This window comes from Bufo gargarizans, chromosome 4, assembly GCF_014858855.1.
Source record: "Bufo gargarizans isolate SCDJY-AF-19 chromosome 4, ASM1485885v1, whole genome shotgun sequence".
NCBI classification, from domain to species: Eukaryota; Metazoa; Chordata; class Amphibia; order Anura; family Bufonidae; genus Bufo; species Bufo gargarizans.
This window is the reverse complement of record NC_058083.1, coordinates 504332453-504355298: the sequence shown is the minus strand read 5'-3', so window position 1 is coordinate 504355298 and position 22846 is coordinate 504332453. Positions and strand designations below refer to the sequence as shown.

Below are 22846 nucleotides of genomic sequence, written 5' to 3'. Positions count from 1 at the left end.
GGAGCAGGGCTTGTTTAACATTCCCGCCTCTGGACCCCAAGCTAATTTTGTCTATGCCCCTCACTTTCAGGCCCCGTGGGTCAGATCCATGGAACCTACTGAAATGCCGTGGAATAGCTTGCAATGTGTCAGTCTTTCTCGGGTACCTCGGGGGCTGCATGAATTTTACTAATATGTTCCAGCACCCGGACCTTGAGGGCCCTGGTAGTCATCCCAATGTAAATCAAGTTACATGGGCATGTAATCGGGTATACCACTGCCTCTGTATTGCATGTGATGTTATGCACAATTTTAAAGTTCTTTTTCCCAGAGGAATCGCAGAAGGCAGTGAAACGGACCATATACTTGCATGCCACACCTGATCCGCACGAGCATGATCCCCATCTAGGACCCTTACTACCAAATACGCCTCCTGCTGTTTTTGGTACATAATGACTATTGGTCAGGAGATCACACAAATTACGCGATCTCCTCCATGTAATCTGAGGGTACGGGTTCAGACACGTTGCCAAGTCCCCATCCGTTTGGAGGACCGGCCAATGCTTGCGCAAGATGTTTTGAATGAAACGCCATTTGTTATTAAATGGGGTAATAAACCTCACCCCTGAGTCTCTACTGTCTTTTCGTCTAACTTTGCTTACCAGTAGGGAATCTCTTGTGGTATTTATGGCTCTCTCGTAACCTTGTTGAATCATATTTGGTTGGTACCCTCTCTCCAGAAATCGTTGTCAGAAGGGACGCCTGCTGTTCAAAGTGCTTGTCATTAGAGCAGATCCTAGGTGTTCTTAAAAATTGTCCCGTTGGTATTGCCTGTATGGTTTTCGGGTGATGTGCAGAGGAGGCGTGGAGAAGGGAATTGACAGCTGTAGTTTTCCTGAAAAGATTAGTGGATAAATATCAATCGGGTCCCTTCGTGATCATGATATCCAGGAACTCAACCTTGGTCTGGCTATACTTCCGAGTCGGCTTAATATTACGTTCATTGGTATTCAAGCGGACCAGGAAATCCTCCAGGGCAGGTACAGAGTCCTGCCACAGGAAGAATACATCGTCTATATACCTAGACCATAGGAGTGCGGCATCATACCCAGGAGTCTTCTGGACAATCTCTTTCCCATAGCCCCAGGAACAAATTAGCATATGAGGGTGCACAAGACGCCCCCATCGCTGTTCCCTGGAGCTGTAGAAAGAGGCGGTCCTTTAATTCTAATGGGGCCAAAATCAGTTCTACCGTATTGTTGCCATAGTCAGTCATGGATAGAAAAGATCTAGATGCCCGCACTCCCTGGTCATGGTATATAGACGTGTATAGAGACTTTACGTCACAAGTGACGAGAACTGCATCCTTGTCCACGTGGATACCATCGAGACGTCTCAACATGTCTGGTATCCTTCACAAATGATGGGAGGATCTCCACGCTTTTCTTGAGAAAGAAATCAATACATCTCCCCACATTAGCACATAGACCACCAATCCCTGAAACGATAGGGCTTCCTGGGGGATTTGTTTGGTTTTTGTGGACCTTTTGGGAGCAGATATAATGTTGGTTTGATAGGAAATTCCATCTTCAACCCTTCCATCATTTTTAGGCTAATTGTGCCCTGATCATATCCATCCACCAAGATCTCGTCTAACTCTCTTATAGAGGGCAGTAGGGTCTTTATCAATTCTCCTATAACAATGTCTGTTGTTCAACTGACGAAGGGCCTCTTTCTCATACATCTGCACCGGCCAGATCTCACGGACATCCCGGGAATTCCCATATACTGTGTGTCAGTCCATATAGTCCCTAGTGCTATTTATCATCAGTGATACAGACTTTGGGTGCCCGTGAGTCACAGTATTTGGCCTGGTACCCACTAAGTGCCTAATTGCCTTGTGGGGTTACATGACAGTCCAGCTGTATATTTTGCCCTTCGCTTCTCTGTATACTGCTTTCCATATTAAGATGTCTGGGCCTGCCAGAGTTTTCATGGAATTCATGGACTCTTTAAAGGGGTTCACTTTGTTTAAACTGATGATCTATTCTTCTGGATAGATCATCAGCTTCTGATAGGCGGGGGTCCGACACCCAGGACCCCCGCCGATCAGCTGTTTGAGAAGGCAGCAGCGCCGCGGCCTTCTCGCTGTTTACCGCAGGCCTAGTGACGTCACGACTAGTATCACTGGCGTGGGCGGGGCTACGCTCTATTCAAGGGAACAGAGCTTAGCCTCGCCCAGGCCAGTGATACTAGTCGTGACGTCACTGGGCCTGCGGTAAACAGTGAGAAGGCTGCGGCGCTGCTGCCTTCTCACAGATGATCAGCGGGGGTCCCGGGTGTCGGACCCCCGCCGATCAGAAGCTGATGATATATCCAGAACAAAGTGCAGAACCCCTTTAAGGCCTGATGCATACTGCCAGGTACAGCGTTGTACGTGTCGGCCTCCTTTGCCCCTACTGTACCTCTATCTGCTTTTTTTGTTTTGGAAAAGTGACTCTCGCGGTTCTCCATGATTTATTATTTTCGGAAATTACTTCTAAGACCTTGTGCGCACACCCGGATTTTTTAAATTTTTTTGCAGATTGCACACTGGCCAGTTCACTTCAGTGGGGCCATACACTCATCCGGATTTTTGGGGGATCTGTGTGGTCGTTCTGTAAATTATAGAACGTGCCCTATTCTGCTCCATATTGTGTATGATAATAGTCCTTTCTAGTGATGGGAGTGAGAAAATGCGAAGTGAAGGGGTCTGTAATTTGCGGATTGAATTACTGACACGACCGCGAGCTTCAAGCCTCGGAAAGATTTCGCTGCCTCCCGCTGCATCTCATAGGGATTGTGGGGCCAATTTATCTCAAGGAAATCCATTTTGCTTTGAGTTTGTTGCCACAATTTGCAACGAGTGTATCAGATGGCGCGTGTAGTAGGATACATTTACTCTTCTTTTTTTTTTTTTTTTTTTTTTTTATAAACGTCATCTTTTTGTCTACAGCAGTTTTGGGCGGCTCCCAAATAAATTCTTGCATTTTAGTTTTATTTGGTACTTTTTGTGCCTTTTTTTTATTTTATTTTTTTACTGGTGGTTTTTGCCCAAAGGGGCCCTATCTGCACCAAAAATCTGTGAAAGGGGCACGGTTTTGCACATCTAGAGTATCTACACACTTTTCCCGATTTATTCTCGACTGGGGTGGGGCTTAGTAGTAAGTGGGCGTGGCTTTGTTAGAGGCAGACTGTAGATGCACTATTTTGTGCCAAAAGTTTGGCGCAATTCTGCTGTAAAAATCTGTCTCAAAGTTGGGTGCATTCACACGACCATGTTTTTGGTCGGATCAACACTTTATGCAGATCGCACGCGGACCCATTCATTTCTATGGGGGCTGCAAAAAATTCTGACCACTTGCGGACGTCATCCGTGTGGCCGAGCCGCAAATTATAGAATCTGTCCTATTCGCTGTTTGGTGACAATAGGCATTTTTTTTTCAATGGGGCCCTCAAAGTGTGGGATGCACGTGGACCGCGTCTGTATTTTGCAGATTCTGGCTTTGCGGACCACAAAACGGATACGGATTTGTGAATGCCGACCAATCGTTGGTATAGAGTCAGAGAAAAGTGTCCCCCCCCCCCCCCCCCCTTCACCATATTCATCCTCTGAGCCCCGTGATAAGTCTGAGCGTACGCAAAATACTGGATTAGTAAATTTGGGCCACTGTGTCTTTACCACTAGTGTGTGTTTTTTTTTTTTTTTTTTTTTTTTTTTTTTTTTTTTTCTTGCCATTTTTCTCTGATGGAGAAAATGATTGAAAAAAATGCCCAAACACCAAGAGCTCCAGCATGCTGCATTTTTGTAAGGCTCCATTCACACATCCGCAATTCCATTGCACATTTTGCGGAACTGAATTGCGGACCCATACATTTCGGGTATGCAATTCCGATCCTGAAAAAAATAGAACATGTCCTATTCTTGTCCGCAATAGCGGACAAGAATAGGCATATTCTTAGTGCCGGCAATGTGCGCCGGCACATTGCCGCTGTCCGTGTTTTGCGGATCCGAAAATCACACACGGATGTGTGAATGGACCCTAAAGAAGCCAGAAAGACAAGTGTCACCTAATGAGCAAACAAACTCTTGTGCATCCTGCATTTTGCTATAGACCAGGGGTCGGCAACCTCCGGCACTCCAGGTGGTGGTAAACTACAACTCCTAGCATGCACAATTGCTAAGCTGTTTTTGGAACTCCCAAAGAAGTGAATGGGCATGCTTGGAGTTGTAGTTTTACAACAGCTGGAGTGCTGGAGGTTGCTGATCCCGGCTATAGACTTTCAGGTATCATCTGGAGCTGGTGTTTTTAGTGCAAAAACCTATGACTGAACCCGTCCTCACTGCGATTTTTTTTATTTTTTATTTTTTGCAACTTTTTTAAAACTCGACATTGATAAATCTGGAGTGCCTCTAGTTAAGGCCTCCTGCACACAAACGTGTGCGCCCCGTTGCCGTATTGCGGATCCGCAATACACAGGTGCCGTTCCGTGGGCATTCCGCATCACTGATGTGGACCCATTCACTTCAATGGGTCTTGAGATGTGGAATGGTGCAGAACGGAACCCTACGGAAGCACTATGGAGTACTTCCGTTCCGCAAAAAGATGGAGCATGTCCTTTCTTTTTGCGGAACCGCCGGATCGCGGACCCATTAAAGTGAATGGGTCCGCGACCTGCATTGCGGCCCGCAGCACGACCACGGGGCTCGCACGTTCGTGTGCAGGAGGCCTAACCTAAAAGCTAACCAGGTGCCGAGAGAAAAAAAAACACAAAGGGGAATCTGTTTTTGCGCAAGTGGTGGTTAAAAAAAAAAAAGATGCAAACACTGTATTTTCTGCCAGAAAACTAGCGTGCGGGGGATGGTTAATTCCCCCCTCCCCCCCCCCAAAATGTTGCAAAATTGGCATGTCTGCTACCATATGGGGGCTGTACAGGCCTCCTTTTTTTTTATATATATTTATTTATTTTTTGTCATGAGTTTTTATCTGTTTTGTTTTCATCATGTCATTGGTATAAAAAAGAAAACTAAACTGCCGACAACTTTTCCATGAAAACACCCGCCTCCCCCAAGTTTCCAAAACTGAACCTGATTTTGCTGCTGATTATTTGTATTTTTCTCAGAAAACTGATCGTGGCTGTTGTGACGCCAGTTTGCCGGTGGTTTAGGTCTGATAGCCGCTAGCGCCTCACTTAATTTCTTTCTGAAGAAGTGACGTGTTTTCAGATTCGCAACTGGATTCCCATTGTACACAGTGAGTTTGATGCAGATATTGGTGGCCTAGCTGCCATAAAATTACCGCCATGTGAATATACCCCGATAGTGCTGCAGTTCATATGTACAGTTAAGGTTCAAAAGACGATATTAAGGGCTCGTGCACATGAACGTATTTTCTTTCTGTTCCTTTTTTTTTTTTTTTTTTTTTTTTTGCGGAACCATTCATTTCAATGAGTCAGCAAAAAAAAAAATCTGTTTCCGTATGTCCGTTCCGGAAAATATTAGAACATGTCCTATTATTGGCCACATTATAGACAAGGATAGGACTGTTCTATTAGGGGCCGGCTGTTCCGTTCCGCAAAATACTAAATGCACACGACGTCATCCATATTTTTTGCAGACCGGAAAATACATACGGTCATGTACATGAGCCCTAACGGTGTAAGGCCTCATGCACACGACCGTGCCTTTTTTTTGAGGTTCGCAAAAAACGGAAGCCGCCCGTGTTGCCTTCCGCAATTTGCAGAACGGAATGGGCGCAGGCAATATAAATGCCTATTCTTGTCTGCAAAGCGCGGACAAGAATAGGACATGTTATATATTTTTTTTTTTTTGCGGGGCCGCGGAACAGAGCCACGGATGCGGACAGCACACGGAGTGCTGTCCGCATCTTTTGCGGCCCCATTGAAGTGAATGGGTCTGCATCAGAGCCGCCAAAACGGCTGTGGGCAGGAACCCTAAAATCGAGAAGAGGGCTGTTGTGGGTAGTGTGAGCCTGCTGCCTGTCTAGTCTTCAGCACTACCATACAGTGTGTTTTATTTATATATAATAAATCACCCACTTTTTTCATGAATTTTTGGAGTGCTGCCTTCTCTTTTTTCAAGATAACTAGCAAGACCTTGGTCGCTGGTCTTTTGAAGGAATTTGCACCTCTATTTGCTGTTTGTGTGCTGCTCTTTACTTTTTTTTATTTTGATATATAATTAATATATGGTGTGTATGTTCCGCGATCATTTAAAAACGCAACCATCAATTTCAACTAAACTTGGTATACACATCCCTTGCTACCTGGAAAGAAATCTTGTGGGGGTCAGAGCTCCCTAGGACGTACCGTTCCTGAGATATTCCCCCAAAATGACCTGCATTAGCCAATACAAGCCTGCAAGTCTCTCTCTTCACATCCCAACTGCCATACACACGGTCACATGACTTATCAGCCAATTGAAGCTCGCAGGCCATTAGTCTCCACATACACACAGTTTTACTCCAGGTTTCTATGACAACCCAGCCATTTTTCTTCACTGCTGTAGCTCCGCTTTAGGCCTCATGCACACGACCGTTGTGTGCATCCGTGGCCATTGTGCCGTTTTCCGTTTTTTTTCGCGGACCCATTGACTTTCAATGGGTCCGTGGAAAAATCGGAAAATGCACCGTTTTGCAGCCGAGACCGTGATCCGTGCATCCTGTTCGTCAAAAAAATATGACCTGTCCTATTTTTTTGACGGACAACGGTTCACGGACCCATTCAAGTCAATGGGTCCGTGAAAGAACACGGATGCACACAAGATTGGCATCCTTGTCCGTGGTCCGTGGCCGTAGGCTACTTTCATACAGACGGATCCAAAGATCCGTCTGCATAAAAGCTTTTTCAGATCTAAGTTTTCACTTCGTGAAAACTCATTTCCGACAGTATATTCTAACACAGAGGCGTTCCCATGGTGATGGGGACACTTCTAGTTAGAATACACTACAAACTGTGTACAAGACTGCCCCCTGCTGCCTGGCAGCACCCGATCTCTTACAGGGGGCCGTGATCTGCACAATTAAGGGGTTAATTGTACTATCATATCCCCCTGTAAGAGATCAGGGCTGCCAGGCAGCAGGGGACAGACCCCCCCCCCCCCCCTCCCCAGTTTGAATATCATTGGTGGCCAGTGCGGCCACCCCGTTCCTCCCTCTATTGTAATAATTCGTTGGTGGCACAGTGTGCGCCCACCCGGCCCCCCTCCCCCCTCCCTCTATTGTAATAATTCATTGGTGGCACAGTGTGCACCCCCCATCGGCCCCCCCCCTCCCTCTATAGCATTAACAACACTGGTGGCCAGTGTGCGGCCTCCCATCTCCCCCCCCCCCCCCCCCCCCCCCCGATCATTGGTGGCAGCGGAGTTCCGATCGGAGTCCCAGTTTAATCGCTGGGGCTCCGATCGGTAACCATAGCAACCAGGACGCTACTGCAGTCCTGGTTGCCATGGTTACTTAGCAATAGTACAATAGTAGAAGATTCATAGTTACCTGCTTGCTGCTGCGATGTCTGTGTCCGGCCGGGAGCTCCACCTACTGGTAAGTGACAGGTCTGTGCGGCGCATTGCTAAAGAACCAGTAGGAGGAGCTCCTGGCCGGACACAGACATCGCAGCTCCCAGGTAAGTATGAATCTTTTACTATTGTACTATTGCTAAGTAACCATGGCAACCAGGGCTGCAGTAGCGTCCTGGTTGCCATGGTTACCGATCGGAGCCCCAGCGATTAAACTGGGACTCCGATCGGAACTCCGCTGCCACCAATGATGGGGGGGGGGAGGGGGGGAGATGGGAGGCCGCACACTGGCCACCAATATTGTTAATGCTATAGAGGGAGGGGCGCACACTGTGCCACCTTCCTCAAGGAAGACCCACGGACAAAAAAACGGTCACGGACCTACGGACCCCGTTTTTGCGGACCGTGAAAAAATACTGTCGTGTGCATGAGGCCTTAGGCTAGGGCTACACGACGACAATAAGTTGCACGACACATAGGGCACAACTACACTGCTACATGTGTCGCGCGACATTGTCGCACCAATGTTGTGCGACAATTTTTATAATGATAGTCTATGGTGTTGCACTGAGACATGTGATGCGACTGACGCGACAATCACTGAAAAATCCATCTTGGATGGATTTTTTGCAACGGTCCTGTCACATGTCGCAGTGCGACACCACAGACATCATTATAAAAATTGTTGAGACAAAATGTCGCGCAACACATGTCGTCGTGTAGCCCTAGAATTAAAGAGGCAGGGCACTGTGGAGGTCACTGTTAAGGGGGCAGGCTGCTGTGGAGGTCACTGTTAAAGGGGTGGACACTGTGAAGGTCACTGTTAAAGGGGCAGGGCACTGTAGAGGTCACTGTTAACGAGGCGTTTACTGTGGATGTTACTGTTAAGGGGGCGGACACTGCGGGGGGGGGGTCAGTGCTAAGGGGTGGAGGACTGTGGAGGTCACTGTTATGGCAGACAATGTCGATATCTTTTAACGACACACAAACATTAAGTGAAATAGATGAAATATACCCCTGCGAAGCCGGGTCCTTCAGCTAATGTAATATAAATATATAACAGTCTTGCTTTTCCCTCAGTTAGGTGAAGAGTTAGAACAGAGTGCGGAGGATGCGGAGACTCTGGAGGACGTGGATGAAGAACAGGAAGACCAGGAGGAGCCCAACTCCGATCCTCTGCCAGGTGACAACTCGATTACCCGCTAATCAGATAAATCGGGTGCTGGGAATGTAAGGCCGTGTGGACAGGCCGCATTCCGCCCACAGCAGTGAATGGTTGTGCTATTTTGCAGTATTATTTCTGCTAGAAGTTATCAATTGAATTGTCAGCAGCCTAAAATAAAGGTCCAGGTGGGTGTTACCGGTTGGAAATGTGTCCCTGCACAATCTGACACTGGCAGCACTGATTTAGTGTTAGACTGTGCAGGGGAACACCCATCTGAATCTGCACCTTGTAGGAATATTGGGCTGCTTTCAGACGAGCGCGTTTCACGCATTGGACTTGCAGCATGAGTATGTGGCAGCACCCATCCTGACCGCCCAGCACTGACCGAAGTCGCATAGCATTATATTGATTTATGAGGCCATGTAACCCTTACAGTTCTGGAATGTCTTGGATAACACTGACAGCATTATGTCAGTGTTGCCCAATACATTCCAGAACCGTAAGGGTTACATAGCGTCATAAATCAATACAAAGCTATACGACCCTGGCAGTACCAGAGTGCTCAGGACGTTTGCTGCCACATACTCGCACTGCAAGTCCGGAGTATGCAACTCGCTCGTCCGAAAGTGGCCTTAGAGGAATGACCTTTATCTGCTTCAGAAGGCGCAATTTTGAAGTATTTTAACCTTGTTAATGTGACAATTAAACAAATAAACCACAGTAGGCCTGCACGATATATATCGCCAAAGCAATCGTATCGCAATAATTGCCAATTGCGATATAACAATTTGGCCAACCCAAAAATGCTGCGTTTATTTTTCGCTTTATAAGACACACTGTGCGTCTCATAAAGCGATGGTTGACTTTTTACGTGGCTGACACTGATGTATCGCCGACCGCTATGCTGCACAGCGCGGCTGGCGATACATCAGTTACAGTGGGGGGGGGCTGGAGGCAAGTCGCGGCGGGCCCCGTGCACATAACTGTCTTTGTATGCAAAGTCTTTCTTTACTGCTGAAACAATCGCTCTCCTATTGATAAAATCACCAGCCTCTGTACTCACTATGAATGCACTGCAGCGAGCGGGCCAGCCGACGCATGACTTCAGTCAGTCGCGCTCCTGCTTCATTAATGAAGTGGGAGGAGCGTGACTGAGTGATGTTAGTTATGCGCCGGCCGGCCCGCTCGCTGCAGTGCATTTATAGTGAGTACAGAGGCTGGTGATTTTATCAATAGGAGAGCGATTGTTTCAGCAGTAAAGAAAGACTTTGCATACAAAGACAGTTATGTGGGCGGTTTAGGACACATTAGGGGACATTAACAAACTAATGCTATGACACATAGGGCCATGAGGGGGACCAACATAATATGCTATGTGTGTCATTCACACATTCAGCATCTTATGCTGGCCCCCCTCATGGCCCTATCTGTCATAGCACACATCCCCTATAACAGTGCGTCATCCACAGTTCCCCTCCATAACAGTGCGTCATCCACAGTTCCCCTCCATAACAGTGCGTCATCCACAGTTCCCCTCCATGACAGTGCGTCATCCACAGGTCCCCTCCATAACAGTGCGTCATCCACAGGTCCCCTCCATAACAGTGCGTCATCCACAGGTCCCCTCCATAACAGTGCGTCATCCACAGGTCCCCTCCATAACAGTGCGTCATCCACAGGTCCCCCTCCATAACAGTGCGTCACCCACAGGTCCCCCTCCATAACAGTGCGTCACCCACAGGTCCCCCTCCATAACAGTGCGTCACCCACAGGTCCCGTCCCCCTCCATAACAGTGCGTCACCCACAGGTCCCCCTCCATAACAGTGCGTCACCCACAGGTCCCCCTCCATAACAGTGCGTCACCCACAGGTCCCCCTCCATAACAGTGCGTCACCCACAGGTCCCCCTCCATAACAGTGCGTCACCCACAGGTCCCCCTCCATAACAGTGCGTCACCCACAGGTCCCCCTCCATAACAGTGCGTCACCCACAGGTCCCCCTCCATAACAGTGCGTCACCCACAGGTCCCCCTCCATAACAGTGCGTCACCCACAGGTCCCCCTCCATAACAGTGCGAATCGTTATCGCACAAAATTCCCATATCATGCAGCCCCTAAACCACAGTCATAAAGTATATACCACACTAGTCATACACATAGTCTGAGTCCTCTGTTACCGCAGTTTCGGTTCATGCTGAGCACATTAATAGTCACAGACAGGATGTCACAGCGGCATAACAGGCGTCAGTGGTGCCGTTTTATTCCATGTTCGTAGACTGTCCTGGGATTATGAAGAGGTCTCTGTAGGGGCTCATGCACACAGCAAACGGCGGATCCGCAACATACAGGCACAGGCCGTGTGCACCCCGCATCACAGATGCAGACCCATTCACTTGAATAGGTCTGCTATCCGGAAGGTGCGGTACAGAATGTAGGCACGGAACCCCACGGAAGCACTTCAGAGTGCACTGCTTTTTTGCGATCACAGACCCTATTTAAGCGAATGGGTCCTGCGTCTGCATACGGCAGCCCTGCGGTCGGTGCCTGTGCATTGCGGACTGCAATTTGCTGTCCGCAGTACGGGCCCGGGCGGAACACATTCGTGTGCATGAGCCCTAATGAGGAGATGGCACATTATATGGGAGGGGTTCACATAATTTACCACCTTGTTTCAGTAAAGTAAGTTTTAAAGGGCATTGCCAGCCCCTGTGTAGCCTTTCTGTGTGTTAGTTCGGGTTTAGGCCTCTTACACGAGTATATTTGCAATCTATATATGGCACATATTTTGTGTACTGGAATCTGAGCGTATTCCTGGATCGGAATCCAGATGGTTTTCCAAACGGTTGTGTGAAAGAGGACATAATGATTGAACCTCATGTGCAGGTGCTAGGCTGTGTGGTGCTGACTACCCCTGCTATATATAGTGTCCCACCCCTTGTCTGTGCGATTATGTCTCTGTAGATTTGCCAGGTCACTCTCTGGTCTGGTTGACCCTGCAAAAAAGCTAATCTGTTTGTCTCCGGACTAGGTCTGTCTGTATGTCTGCCATCTGGCCTGTCCTGTGCCTGTTACCTTGATCTGTTTGCTCTGTTTTCTGCCCTGACCATGGGACTGTTTCTTGGATTTGCATGTACTCTGCCTGCCTGAACTCAGCCTGGTTCTGTCTATAGGGGTCATTTTTACACCGGTCTTTATTTCCTCTTTGCGTTGCCGGAAGATTAAGCTAATTTATGAGAAGGCATGCCCCTCGTCATAAATTAGGCGCACCTCCGGCACTCCAATCCTTGACTTGATAAGTTTTCACTTCTTTTACGCTTGTTTCTAGGTGTAAAAGATGGTAAATTTGTTGGTGCCGAAGCCCTGGTCCCCGCCACTCGCAAGTGTCAAACAGTGCAAAAACACCCGTGTGACAAAATATTGTCACAGGGGTGTTTAAAAATCCACAAAACACGGGCTTGCAACATTTTTTACTCCAAAAAGTGGTGTGACACATGTAGTAAATGATCCCTTGTGGGATTTGCCTTAGTGTATTTACTGCCAACTACATCGGGACTATTCGAAGAGGTAGCAGCCTGGTGGTTCCCCTGCAGCAAAGACCAGATCCCTGTATAGGATTTAAAAGGTGAAAACCAGGGGCCACTAGAACAGCGTCCTCTGGACTAGCCCAAAGTCAAACCGGTTAGTTGGAGCAGTGGTTCCACAAGCATTGTCAGTAACGCTCTGTAACTGAGAATGACATACGTGTATGTCATCGACGGGATGTAGCTGCTGTGCTCGCACAATCTGGAGATGGGGTGTGGCTCTGTCAGCCATCCTCCTGCACCAGTATTTGTGGAATTGCTTTGTCATGCCCTCCCCATACTTAAAAATTCATATAAATGAAACACTACCTGAAAAAAATGTCTACGACTCGTCCCACAAACTATAAATCCTCCTTAAATAGCTCTGTAGTTTAATAAGATGTAGGATGCAGAGGAAATGTGTATGCAGACTCTGACCACACAGGGTTTCTTTGTAGTCTGTTACTATGGAGACACATAGGTCTTCATAGGAGATGCAAATACAAAGCGGTAGGAAATTTTTAATCAACGTTGTTTGCGGAGTTGCTTCATTATTATTTACATGTATATGGAACAGTTAAGAAGTGATAGTGGACCTTCCCTTTAAATAAAGTTTATTGGCTTGTTCCTGGTAGCCATTTTTTCTCTCTCCATTTTCCAGCACCCATAACTTTCTTTATACTTTTATGCAGCTGTATGAGATGAGGGCTTGATTTTATGCAGCTCTTGATCCCGCCCCATACACCCACTGTGGCATTATGATGTATATGTATGGCAAATGTTATGGGAGGGGTTAAAAAAAACAGGAAAAACAAAATCCGTAGTGGAGTTGCCACATTCTGTGCATCCTGTCCTGGATGAACAGTGGCAGATAAGTACTATGTCAGTAGCTAACCTCCGGCAACTCCAGCTGTGGTGAGATTATGACTCCCAGCATTCTCCATTCATTTCTATGGAGTTCTGAGAACAGCCAAGCAAGTGTACATCTTGGGAGTTGTAGTTTTACCACAGCTGGTGTGCCAGAGGTTAGTCATCCTAGGTATGTCATCAATGTATAAGTTCAGGGGTAGGCAACCTCCAGCACTCCAACTTTTGTGAAACTACAACATCCCAACATGCATGCTTCCTCTGCTCTTCTCAGAACTCTCATAGAAATGAATGGAGCATGCTGGGAATTGTAGTTTCACAACAGCTGGAGTGCTGCAGGTTGCAGATCCTGTGTTAGGTCATCAGAATCTCAGTAGTGCAGCCTCAGGCTTTGGGACCTGTAACATTAAACAGTCACAGCTCTACATAGAAGTTAGATGTTAAGTGTTTTTCTCACTAAGGGTCTTTTTATGACACTTTTAACCTTTCTTGGCAGAGCGGGAGTTGGACAGGTCCTCCATGCGGTTCAGCAGGACGTGTTTGAAGAACGTCTTCTCGGTGCTGCTAATCTTTGTCTATCTGTCGCTCATGGCTGTCGCCGTCTTCCTGGTCTATCAGACCATAACTGACTTCAGGGACAAGCTAAAACACCCCGTCATGTCCGTCTCCTACAAAGAGGTTGACGTGTATGAGGCTCCCGGTGAGTGAGCACTGATGTATTTCTCCACACAACCTCTAATTTATGTCATAGAACTAAGGGTTAATAGTGGCATCATTCCCAGTGAAACATTTGTGCATTATGAGGTTCTGCAGCAGCTGAGGTGTGCATTTTGATGTTGTGCAGAGGATGATGTGTGTATTATAATGTTCTGTAGCAGTTAAGATGTATATTATGAGGTTCTGCAGCGGCTGTGGTGTGTAGCATGAGGTTCTGCAGTGGCTGACGTATATTATGAGGTTCTGCAGCGCCCGAGGTGTGTAGCGCGAGGTTCTGCAGCGCCCGAGGTTCTGCAGCGCGAGGTTCTGCAGCGCGAGGTTGTGTAGCGCGAGGTTCTGCAGCGCGAGGTTCTGCAGCGCCCGAGGTGTGTAGCGCGAGGTTCTGCAGCGCCCGAGGTGTGTAGCGCGAGGTTCTGCAGCGCCCGAGGTGTGTAGCGCGAGGTTCTGCAGCGCCCGAGGTGTGTAGCGCGAGGTTCTGCAGCGCCCGAGGTGTGTAGCGCGAGGTTCTGCAGCGCCCGAGGTGTGTAGCGCGAGGTTCTGCAGCGCCCGAGGTGTGTAGCGCGAGGTTCTGCAGCGCCCGAGGTGTGTAGCGCGAGGTTCTGCAGCGCCCGAGGTGTGTAGCGCGAGGTTCTGCAGCGCCCGAGGTGTGTAGCGCGAGGTTCTGCAGCGCCCGAGGTGTGTAGCGCGAGGTTCTGCAGCATATCTCCTCCATTGTTACCTCTGTACGTTTTCTTTGTGACTGAGAAGTGGTGCAGATATGATCCTGTAAAGTAGAAACATTGCTGAATAATTTACACTTTGTTTTTGTCAGAGATCCCGTTGCGTGCAGGTAGTGTCAGGCTCCGCTCCGCAGCAAGAAATACTGCGCAATCGGCAGTACACAAGAAGCTTCTCTTACAGTGCGCTGTCTCTTTAAGACATTATTTCATAGTGCTCAGTAACTTTGCTGATACTTTGCTTTACTTCTCTTGACCTACATTGACACCACGCTGTCTTTTTTGTTAGTCTTTAGTTTGGCTGACTTTGCATCTTCCAGCAGTCCCTGCTGATTCAGGGTCTGTGCTGAACACTCTAGTGTTTACAGTAAGTAAAGTAGTTTGATATTTGGGACAACATCTGCCATAGTGCATTGTAGAAGATTGCTTTGCATAAGATATTGGCACCCTGAGGGTGGAGATGCTGGAAGGCGGCACTAAAGAGCAGCTGTGGCCCAAGATGTGGCAGACATATAAATCGCACAGCTCTACCTTCTGAATTTTACTGCATGACCGTGTGCTCCAAGTTCACATCCCTTAGCAGACCCCTGCTGGTACAGTGTCTGCAGGGCAGTGGTTGCTGTGGTGCATTGTTGGATGCAGTTTTTACAGAAGTCTGATCTAGATGGGCACCATCTCCGCACAGGGCAACATCTTGGAGGGGTCAGTATTGTACTAGTATATTCCATGTGGATCAGATATCTCACCTCTCCGGTATTATGTTTCAGGTATAGCCATTTATCCAGGAAAAGCTCGGCTCCTGAGCTGTGAGCATCATCTCTATAACCATATTCCACCACTAAAAGATCCGGGACAGCCGGGGAAGAATAATTGCATCACTCAGACCATGAACTACACCGATCCCTTCACCAACCAGACTATGGTAATGGCGCTCCCATCTTGTACTGATGCAGAGCGGTAATATTTCCTGTGCAATGTTAAAGGGGTTGTTCGCCATGGGGGTGTTCTCTATAGACCCGCGCTGGTAATCATACTTGCTTGATCCCTCCCGCTGGGTTCTAGCTCCATCACTGCCCCGTTGGTTCTGCAAGTAGCCGGGTCTGTCCGTGCCAGCGTCTGGTTTGTTTCCAGTCACGTGACCACTGCAGCCAATGACTGGCTGCATCGGTGACTTGTGACTCGGGCACCACGTGACCGAGTGACATGGTGTCTCGTCACCAGATGTTGACACGGGGAAACCCGGAACCTGCATAGTTGGTGGGGCAGCAATGGGGCTGGAACCCAGCAGCGGGGATCAGGCAAGTATGATCACCACCGCAGGTCTAGGAAAGCATTTCCCGGAATGAACAACCCCTTTAGGTTTTCTTCTCCACACACAACCAAAGTAAAAATCTGGTTAGAGTACGATTGCTAATATCTGGCAAGTAATAGGAATCGTAGCCTGTCCCTGAAGATTCATACTTCCCTGCTGCAGTCCTTCCTCGCTGGATCCGCTGTGTCCATCTTCCGATCCCAACAGCTGTTTACATCCCGCAGTGCATGGACATGGTCACATGCCCCGCTCCAGCCATTGACTGGCTTCAGCCTGTGATGTGGCCACAAGCAGAACACTGCTGGAGCGGCGCATGTGACCATGTCCATGCACTGCGGGATGTAAACCGTGTTGGGATCGGAAGATGGACCCAGCGAAGCCAGCGAGTGAGGACTGGAGCAGGCAAGGCTGAATCTTCGGAGACCAGGCTGCAGGCACTTGCAAAGTCATCAATACCGGAAAACCCCTTTAAAGTGAATGTCCACCATTGAGCTCGTTTTATTTTAGCTTTATCAAAATTGATTCACAAAAACAGCCCGTTTCAGTTTATTCGTTGTTTTTCATTAAATTGAATGTTAAAAAAGTTTTCTCACTCCCATTTCTTCTTGTTGCATGTTGAAGCTCTACTTAGAACCTTGTTAAGCTCCAGCCATGCTAAATATGATTTTTTTTGCCATTTTTCAAGTGGTCTTAAACTTTTGATCAGGACTGTATATCATGTCAGTAGGTTCAAGGGTGTCTTCAGCAGATAGTTGCCAGCTAATGCCCAAACCCTCACGTACCGCTCAGCAGGATCGCCCCCAAGAACAGGGATACTCAGGGCTCTATCCCAGGAGTAGGATGCTAGGAGCCAGCCCTGGAGTGTCACGCCACCCAGAGCTACTTAAATTTAGTGTCTGTTCCCTCTTTTGAAATATTGATTTCTCCTGTATCAGCATTGTGTTTGCATTCCCCACAAATTCTCTTGGTAAGCGCACATGGCTGTATTTTCAGTCTGTTATTTAAAGGGGTTTTCGAGATGTTAAGGGTCCATTCACACATCCGTGTGTGTTTTGTGGATCCGCAAAACACTGACACCGGCAATGTGCGTTCTGCATTTTGCAGACCGCATATTGCTGGCACCTAATAGAAAATGCCTATTCTTGTCCACAATTGCGGACAAGAATAGGACATGTTTTATTTTTTTCGGGATCGGAATTGCGCAACTTGAAGTGAATTGCGGACCCGGAAATGAATGGATCTGCAATTCCGTTTTGCAAAATGCGGAACGGAATTGCGGATGTGTGAATGGAGCCTAATACTGATGACCTGTCCTCAGGATAGCTCATCAGTATCTGATCAGTGGGGGTCTGACACCCGGCACCCCTGCCGACCAGCTGTTTGAAAAGGCATCTGTGCTCACAGTAGTGCCGCAGCCTTCTCCAGCTTTTCCTAGGTCAGTGACGTCACGTATCCTAGGCGCAGCTCACCCCCCGTAGAAGTGAATGGGTTGAGTTGCGATACCAAGCACAGCCGCTATACAATGTACGGTGTTGTGCTTGGTGAGCTCCGAGGTTGTGGTGTTATTGCAAGCGCCACTGCCTTCTCAAACAGCTGATTGGGGGTCTTGGACCTTTACCGATCAAATACTGATGACCTATCCAGAGGATAAGTAATCGGTTAAAAAAAAAACTCTTGGGAAAACCCCTTTAACCAGTTCAAGACCGGACCATTTACCTCCCTTCTTGACCAGGTGTTCTGTTTTTTTTTTTTTTTTTTGTGTTCGGTTACATAAATATGATACATGGGGGCTTTATTTTTGTAACTTTTATTTTAGTTCATTAAAAATTTTATACCTGGGGAAAAAAATTATGCGCTTTTCACTTTTATTTTTTAGTAGCACAATGTGAATCTAAAATACTCCTTTCTGTCATATACCGTATGTTTGCCAGGGATGGGGCTAGAAGAATCTTTTGCAGCCCCATTGAGATGAATGGGTCCCCATCTGAGCCTCAAAAAATGTGACTCTGATGCGGACTGAAACTACGGCTGTGTGAATGAGCCCTTATAATACTGACTGTAACTCGGGGTCAAATCAACCAGTCATTTACAAAATTACTAAATTTTTAATGCATGTTTATTCTGGATCTAAACTGGAAAATTGCTTGCTTTATTTATCCCTTACAGTTGAAAAACACTAGAGGGCAGCACTGACCATGATAAGCAAATATAGTGCATGTCATGTAGAAGGAGGGCTGTGTAACAGTGATCATTGCAGTGACCGTTTCTTTTTTATATGTTCATAGAGATGGACTACTTCATTGTGAGTTTCTATTGCATTTTTAAAGTACCGCATTTCTCTTCCTATAAGACGCACCTGCCCATAAGATGTACCTATATTTTAGAGGAGCAAAATAAGAAAAAAAATGCTAATCACATCGAAGCTCAAAGCCCCAATCAAACCCTCAGTGTAAATCAGACCTCAGAACAAGCTCCCAATATGAACAAGAACTCAAATCAGACTTCCATATAATAAGTCCCCCAATCAGACCTCAGATTAGAACCCAATGTGAATGACCCCCATTCAGACTCCCATGCTCAAATCGGAGAAAAATAAATAAAGCAACTTACCTTTCCCACTCCAGACTCCGCTACCGTTCTTGTCATCCAGCTCTGTCTCCTTCTTCCTGCCGCACGCTGTGCTGTGACCCGATGCTGCAAAGTGTGTGGTCAGAAAGCATCGTCATCCTCATGCTGTGCGCGGTCTCTGCATTGCGAGCAGCCGAGGAAGACCAGGAACCGTTGTTGAGTACAGATGCTGGCAGCGCTTATTAGTATTCACCCCATAAGACGCTCTAAAATCCCCCCTCCCACATTTGAGGGGACAAAAGTGCGTCTTATGGGGAGAAAAATATTGTAGTTTTTTTTACCACAGATTATAATGAATTGTATATTGCTAACTCTGGGGCCCTTATTTATCACTGGAATGAAGTGACTAAAGCACTGGCAAAGTGGAAATCAGGATATTTCCATACACTTTACCTAAGGCTGTGGTCCCTCTGGGTTGGAGGGGGTTGCAGCCTTCAGACCCCACGTTCTACAGACATAGTGTACGGGCGTGTACATATATAGAACATATCTAATGCAGAAAGATTCAACCCCTTCAAGTCAGTACTTAGTAGATCACGTTCTTGTGATTTCACTTTGATATTGAGCAGTTTTTAGATGTCAAAAGCCTAAATGAAAGTGGTGACGCAGTAAACAAGGGAAGGAGGTGGGGTGTGAATACTTTTTATAGGCGCGGTAACCTTTTTGATGTTCTCTTTCCAGAAGCACGCCCTCATTGTTAAAGGGCCGCGTGAAGTGTGGAAGAGAGAACTGGTTTTCCTGCAGTTCCATCTGAACGAAACTGAACAAGACTTCAGCGCCATTGACTATCTGCTCTTCTCTTCGTACAAGAACTTCCTAGCCAGGTGCGTGTCCCCCTGACAAACATTACAGTCAGGACCAACCATCGTACAATAATGAGGGTGGATGCAACCATGCCAGATCACTCAAGGATACAATTACCTTGATTACATTAGTGTTATATGCTTTTCTGGGCTCTGTTCACACTAGCGTCATGGCTACGGTTCATAACCCTGATGGTTCTGATCTAGGATTGATCTGGACAGTTCCCATTGACTTTTAAAGAGGTTTTCTGAGAGATTTTAACGGATGACCTATCCTCCGGATAGGTCATCAGTATCTGCTCAGTGGGGGTCTGAAACCCAGGACCCCCGCTGATCAGCTGTTTGAGAAGGCACCGGTGCTCGCAGTAGCACCATAGCCTTCTCTCAGTTCACCAAGCACAGCGCCGCACATTTTATAGTGGCTGTGCTTGGTATCGCGCTCAGCCTCATTCACTTCAATGGGGCTGAGCTGTGTCTAGGCCACGTGACCGATGAGCAACCTGTACGACCCCCTTTAGAAGGGTTTTCCAAGACTTTAATAGGATAGATCATCAGTATCTGAACAGTGGGGGTCCGACACCCAGGAACTCCGCCGATCAGCTGTTTGAGAAGGCACCAGCATTTGCAGTAGCGCCACGGCCTTCTCACTGCTTACCAAGCACAGCGCCGGACATTGTATAGTGACTGTGCTTGGTATCGCAGCCCAGCCCCAGTCACTTCAATGCGGTTGAGCTACGCCTAGGTCATGTGACTGATGAACGTGTCATCACTCGGCCTAGGAAAAGCAGAGAGAAAGCCATGGCGCCGCTGCCTTCTCAAACTGCTGATTGGCAGGGTTCTGGGTGTCAGACCCCCACGGATCAGATACTGATGAACTATCCAGAGGATAGCTCATCTGTATTAACATCTTGTAAAACCCCTTTAATGGGGTCTGTCATGGTTTGCAAAACACGAAGAGTAGATAGCAATAGGGATGGTTTTGGTGTCCTTCTAGAAAAAGTACATAAACATAAAAATAACTTATTTTTGGACCCTTTAAAGCTTCTTTTAATAAAGATATAATTAAAATCGCCCTATATACCAAGGCGGATGAGATTATATATTCATGGGCAGAGATTTAGCCCAACTACCACTGAGCTTGTGACATCCACTAGGTAGTCAAAATGATGGTGTATAGATGGCTTAGATTGGGGCAATAGTAATGGCAGAAATAGGAGGCCTGGGGCAATGATATAAGTGCCAGGGAGAGAAGAAAAAACATTCTCTGTACTAGGCCTTAGCCCAGGGGCAATCCCTGATGGTGGAATTTCCCTGTCCTCGTACCTACCCTGTCTAACCCTAGGAGGCCCTACAAGGTAAAAACTCCCCTGGGGTAGAGGATTTATAGACAAGATAGTGAAAAAGTACCCCTTGATAATAACTAGTTGGAAATAACACCCCGACGCGTTTCTTTCCTTCCTGGGTTCCTCAGGGAGTCGATAATAGCTGAGTACATATAGGTAATGTTGGTAACATACTTTATCCAAGGGATAGTAGCTGATAACATTCAAATATACAGATGTAGCAGGGTTAGCACTCAATATTCTTAACTTGAAACAAAAGCCATTGAAAAGCAATTGAAGGTGTTTGCTTAGTTTAGATAACACATCTCAGAAAGCAGGAGTACATCGGTAGATACCATACCTATTTAGAAGATAAGACAAGAAAGGCAGACCTTATGGTAGAAGCTGAATACATCACATGTTCCCCCCTGTTAAAGGGAGAAGATACCGACAACAGATGTACATGTCTGCTAAATACATGCTTATAAATGGTGGAAGCATATAGTGCAGGATTGTGAACTTACAAGTGATGTGCCCCATTCAAAATCGGACTGCCTCCTGCCAGGTGCTCGATGCGGCAGTGGGGCATGCCCGTGCTGTGGAGGTTCAAATAGTAGCACCCACGCGCGTCTCACCGCATAGGTGAAGGCGCTTCCGATCTGTGGAGCGCACGCAGTGTCTCCACTTCCGGCGTCATGGAGCGCACGCGTCACTTCCAGTTCGGTGCCCGACATACGTTCCAACAACGCTGAGATATGGAAAAGAAGGGGCATCTGAGGAGGCAATGTTTGCTTCGTTACGCTGAGAGACCGCCCTGCAATAAAACTGCCGTGCCAGGCAGAAGATAATAGCAGATAAGACAAAGGCAGGCAGAAGAAAAACATCCGCATTTTCTTATATACTATGAGCCATTACATTATGCTCATGCAACAGGGAATCAGTCTCCCTTCAAAAGCATTGTGCCCTCCTACAGTTAAAAATATCCCAGAAAAATGCCGCTCCGGATGGGCAGACACAACAGTCGTAGGTCACCTGAACTAAAAGTCAGGTTGAAAAGAACAAGCGGGGTGCTTCAAATTGTTGTCACCCTAATATAAATTAATACGAATGCTTTTCACATTCCTGACCAGTTGGGGCTATAGTTTATATACAGAAGAAGAGGTATCAAATGAAAAAGGAAGACCATTTACAAAGTAATCTCCAAAAAACACCAGACAGTGATAAACTACACTCACCTAAAGAATTATTAGGAACACCTGTTCTATTTCTCATTAATGCGATTATCTAGTCAATCACATGGCAGTTGCTTCAATGCATGTAGGGTTGTGGTCCTGGTCAAGACAATCTCCTGAACTCCAAACTGAATGTCAGAATGGGAAAGAAAGGTGGGCTACAACAGCAGAAGACCCCACCGGGTACCACTCATCTCCACTACAAATAGGAAAAAGAGGCTACAATTTGCACGAGCTCACCAAAATTGGACTGTTGAAGACTGGAAAAATGTTGCCTGGTCTGAGTCTCGATTTCTGTTGAGACATTCAAATGGTAGAGTCTGAATTTGGCGTAAACAGAATAACATGTATCCATCATGCCTTGTTACCACTGTGCAGGCTGCTGGTGGTGGTGTAATGGTGTGGGGGATGTTTTCTGGGCACACTTTAGGCCCCTTAGTGCCAATTGGCCATCGTTTAAATGCCACGGGCTACCTGAGCATTGTTTCTGACCATGTCCATCCCTTCATGACCACCATGTACCCATCCTCTGATGGCTACTTCCAGCAGGATAATGCACCATATCACAAAGCTCGAATCATTTCAAATTGGTTTCTTGAACATTACAATGAGTTCACTGTACTAAAATGGCCCCACAGTCACCAGATCTCAACCCAATAGAGCATCTTTGGGATGTGGTGGAACGGGAGCTTCGTGCCCTGGATGTGCATCCCTCAAATCTCCATCTGCAAGATGCTATCCTATCAATATGGGCCAACATTTCTAAAGAATGCTATCAGCACCTTGTTGAATCAATGCCACATAGAATTAAGGCAGTTCTGAAGGCAAAAGGGGGTCCAACACCGTATTAGTATGGTGTTCCTAATAATTCTTTAGGTGAGTGTATATGAAACGGGTAAAAGTTAACCTCTCATTGAGGCCAGAGGGTGACTGTGATCTGCATCTATAAATCCATTCCGCCTCCCTCTGGAG

At 47.1% G+C, this 22846-nt stretch overlaps 1 protein-coding gene across 1 annotated transcript in view; it reads left to right on the top strand.

Annotated features, from left to right (window-relative positions):
- PACC1 (proton activated chloride channel 1) overlaps positions 1 to 22846 on the top strand; it is a 37581-nt gene that overhangs the window by 5140 nt on the left and 9595 nt on the right. Inside the window, exons 2-5 of the mRNA XM_044290581.1 lie at positions 8633 to 8735; positions 13641 to 13844; positions 15345 to 15499; positions 19199 to 19341. Coding sequence (XP_044146516.1) covers positions 13664 to 13844; positions 15345 to 15499; positions 19199 to 19341 — 479 coding nt within the window. The 5' untranslated portion in view covers positions 8633 to 8735; positions 13641 to 13663. The remainder of the gene's footprint in view (positions 1 to 8632; positions 8736 to 13640; positions 13845 to 15344; positions 15500 to 19198; positions 19342 to 22846) is intronic.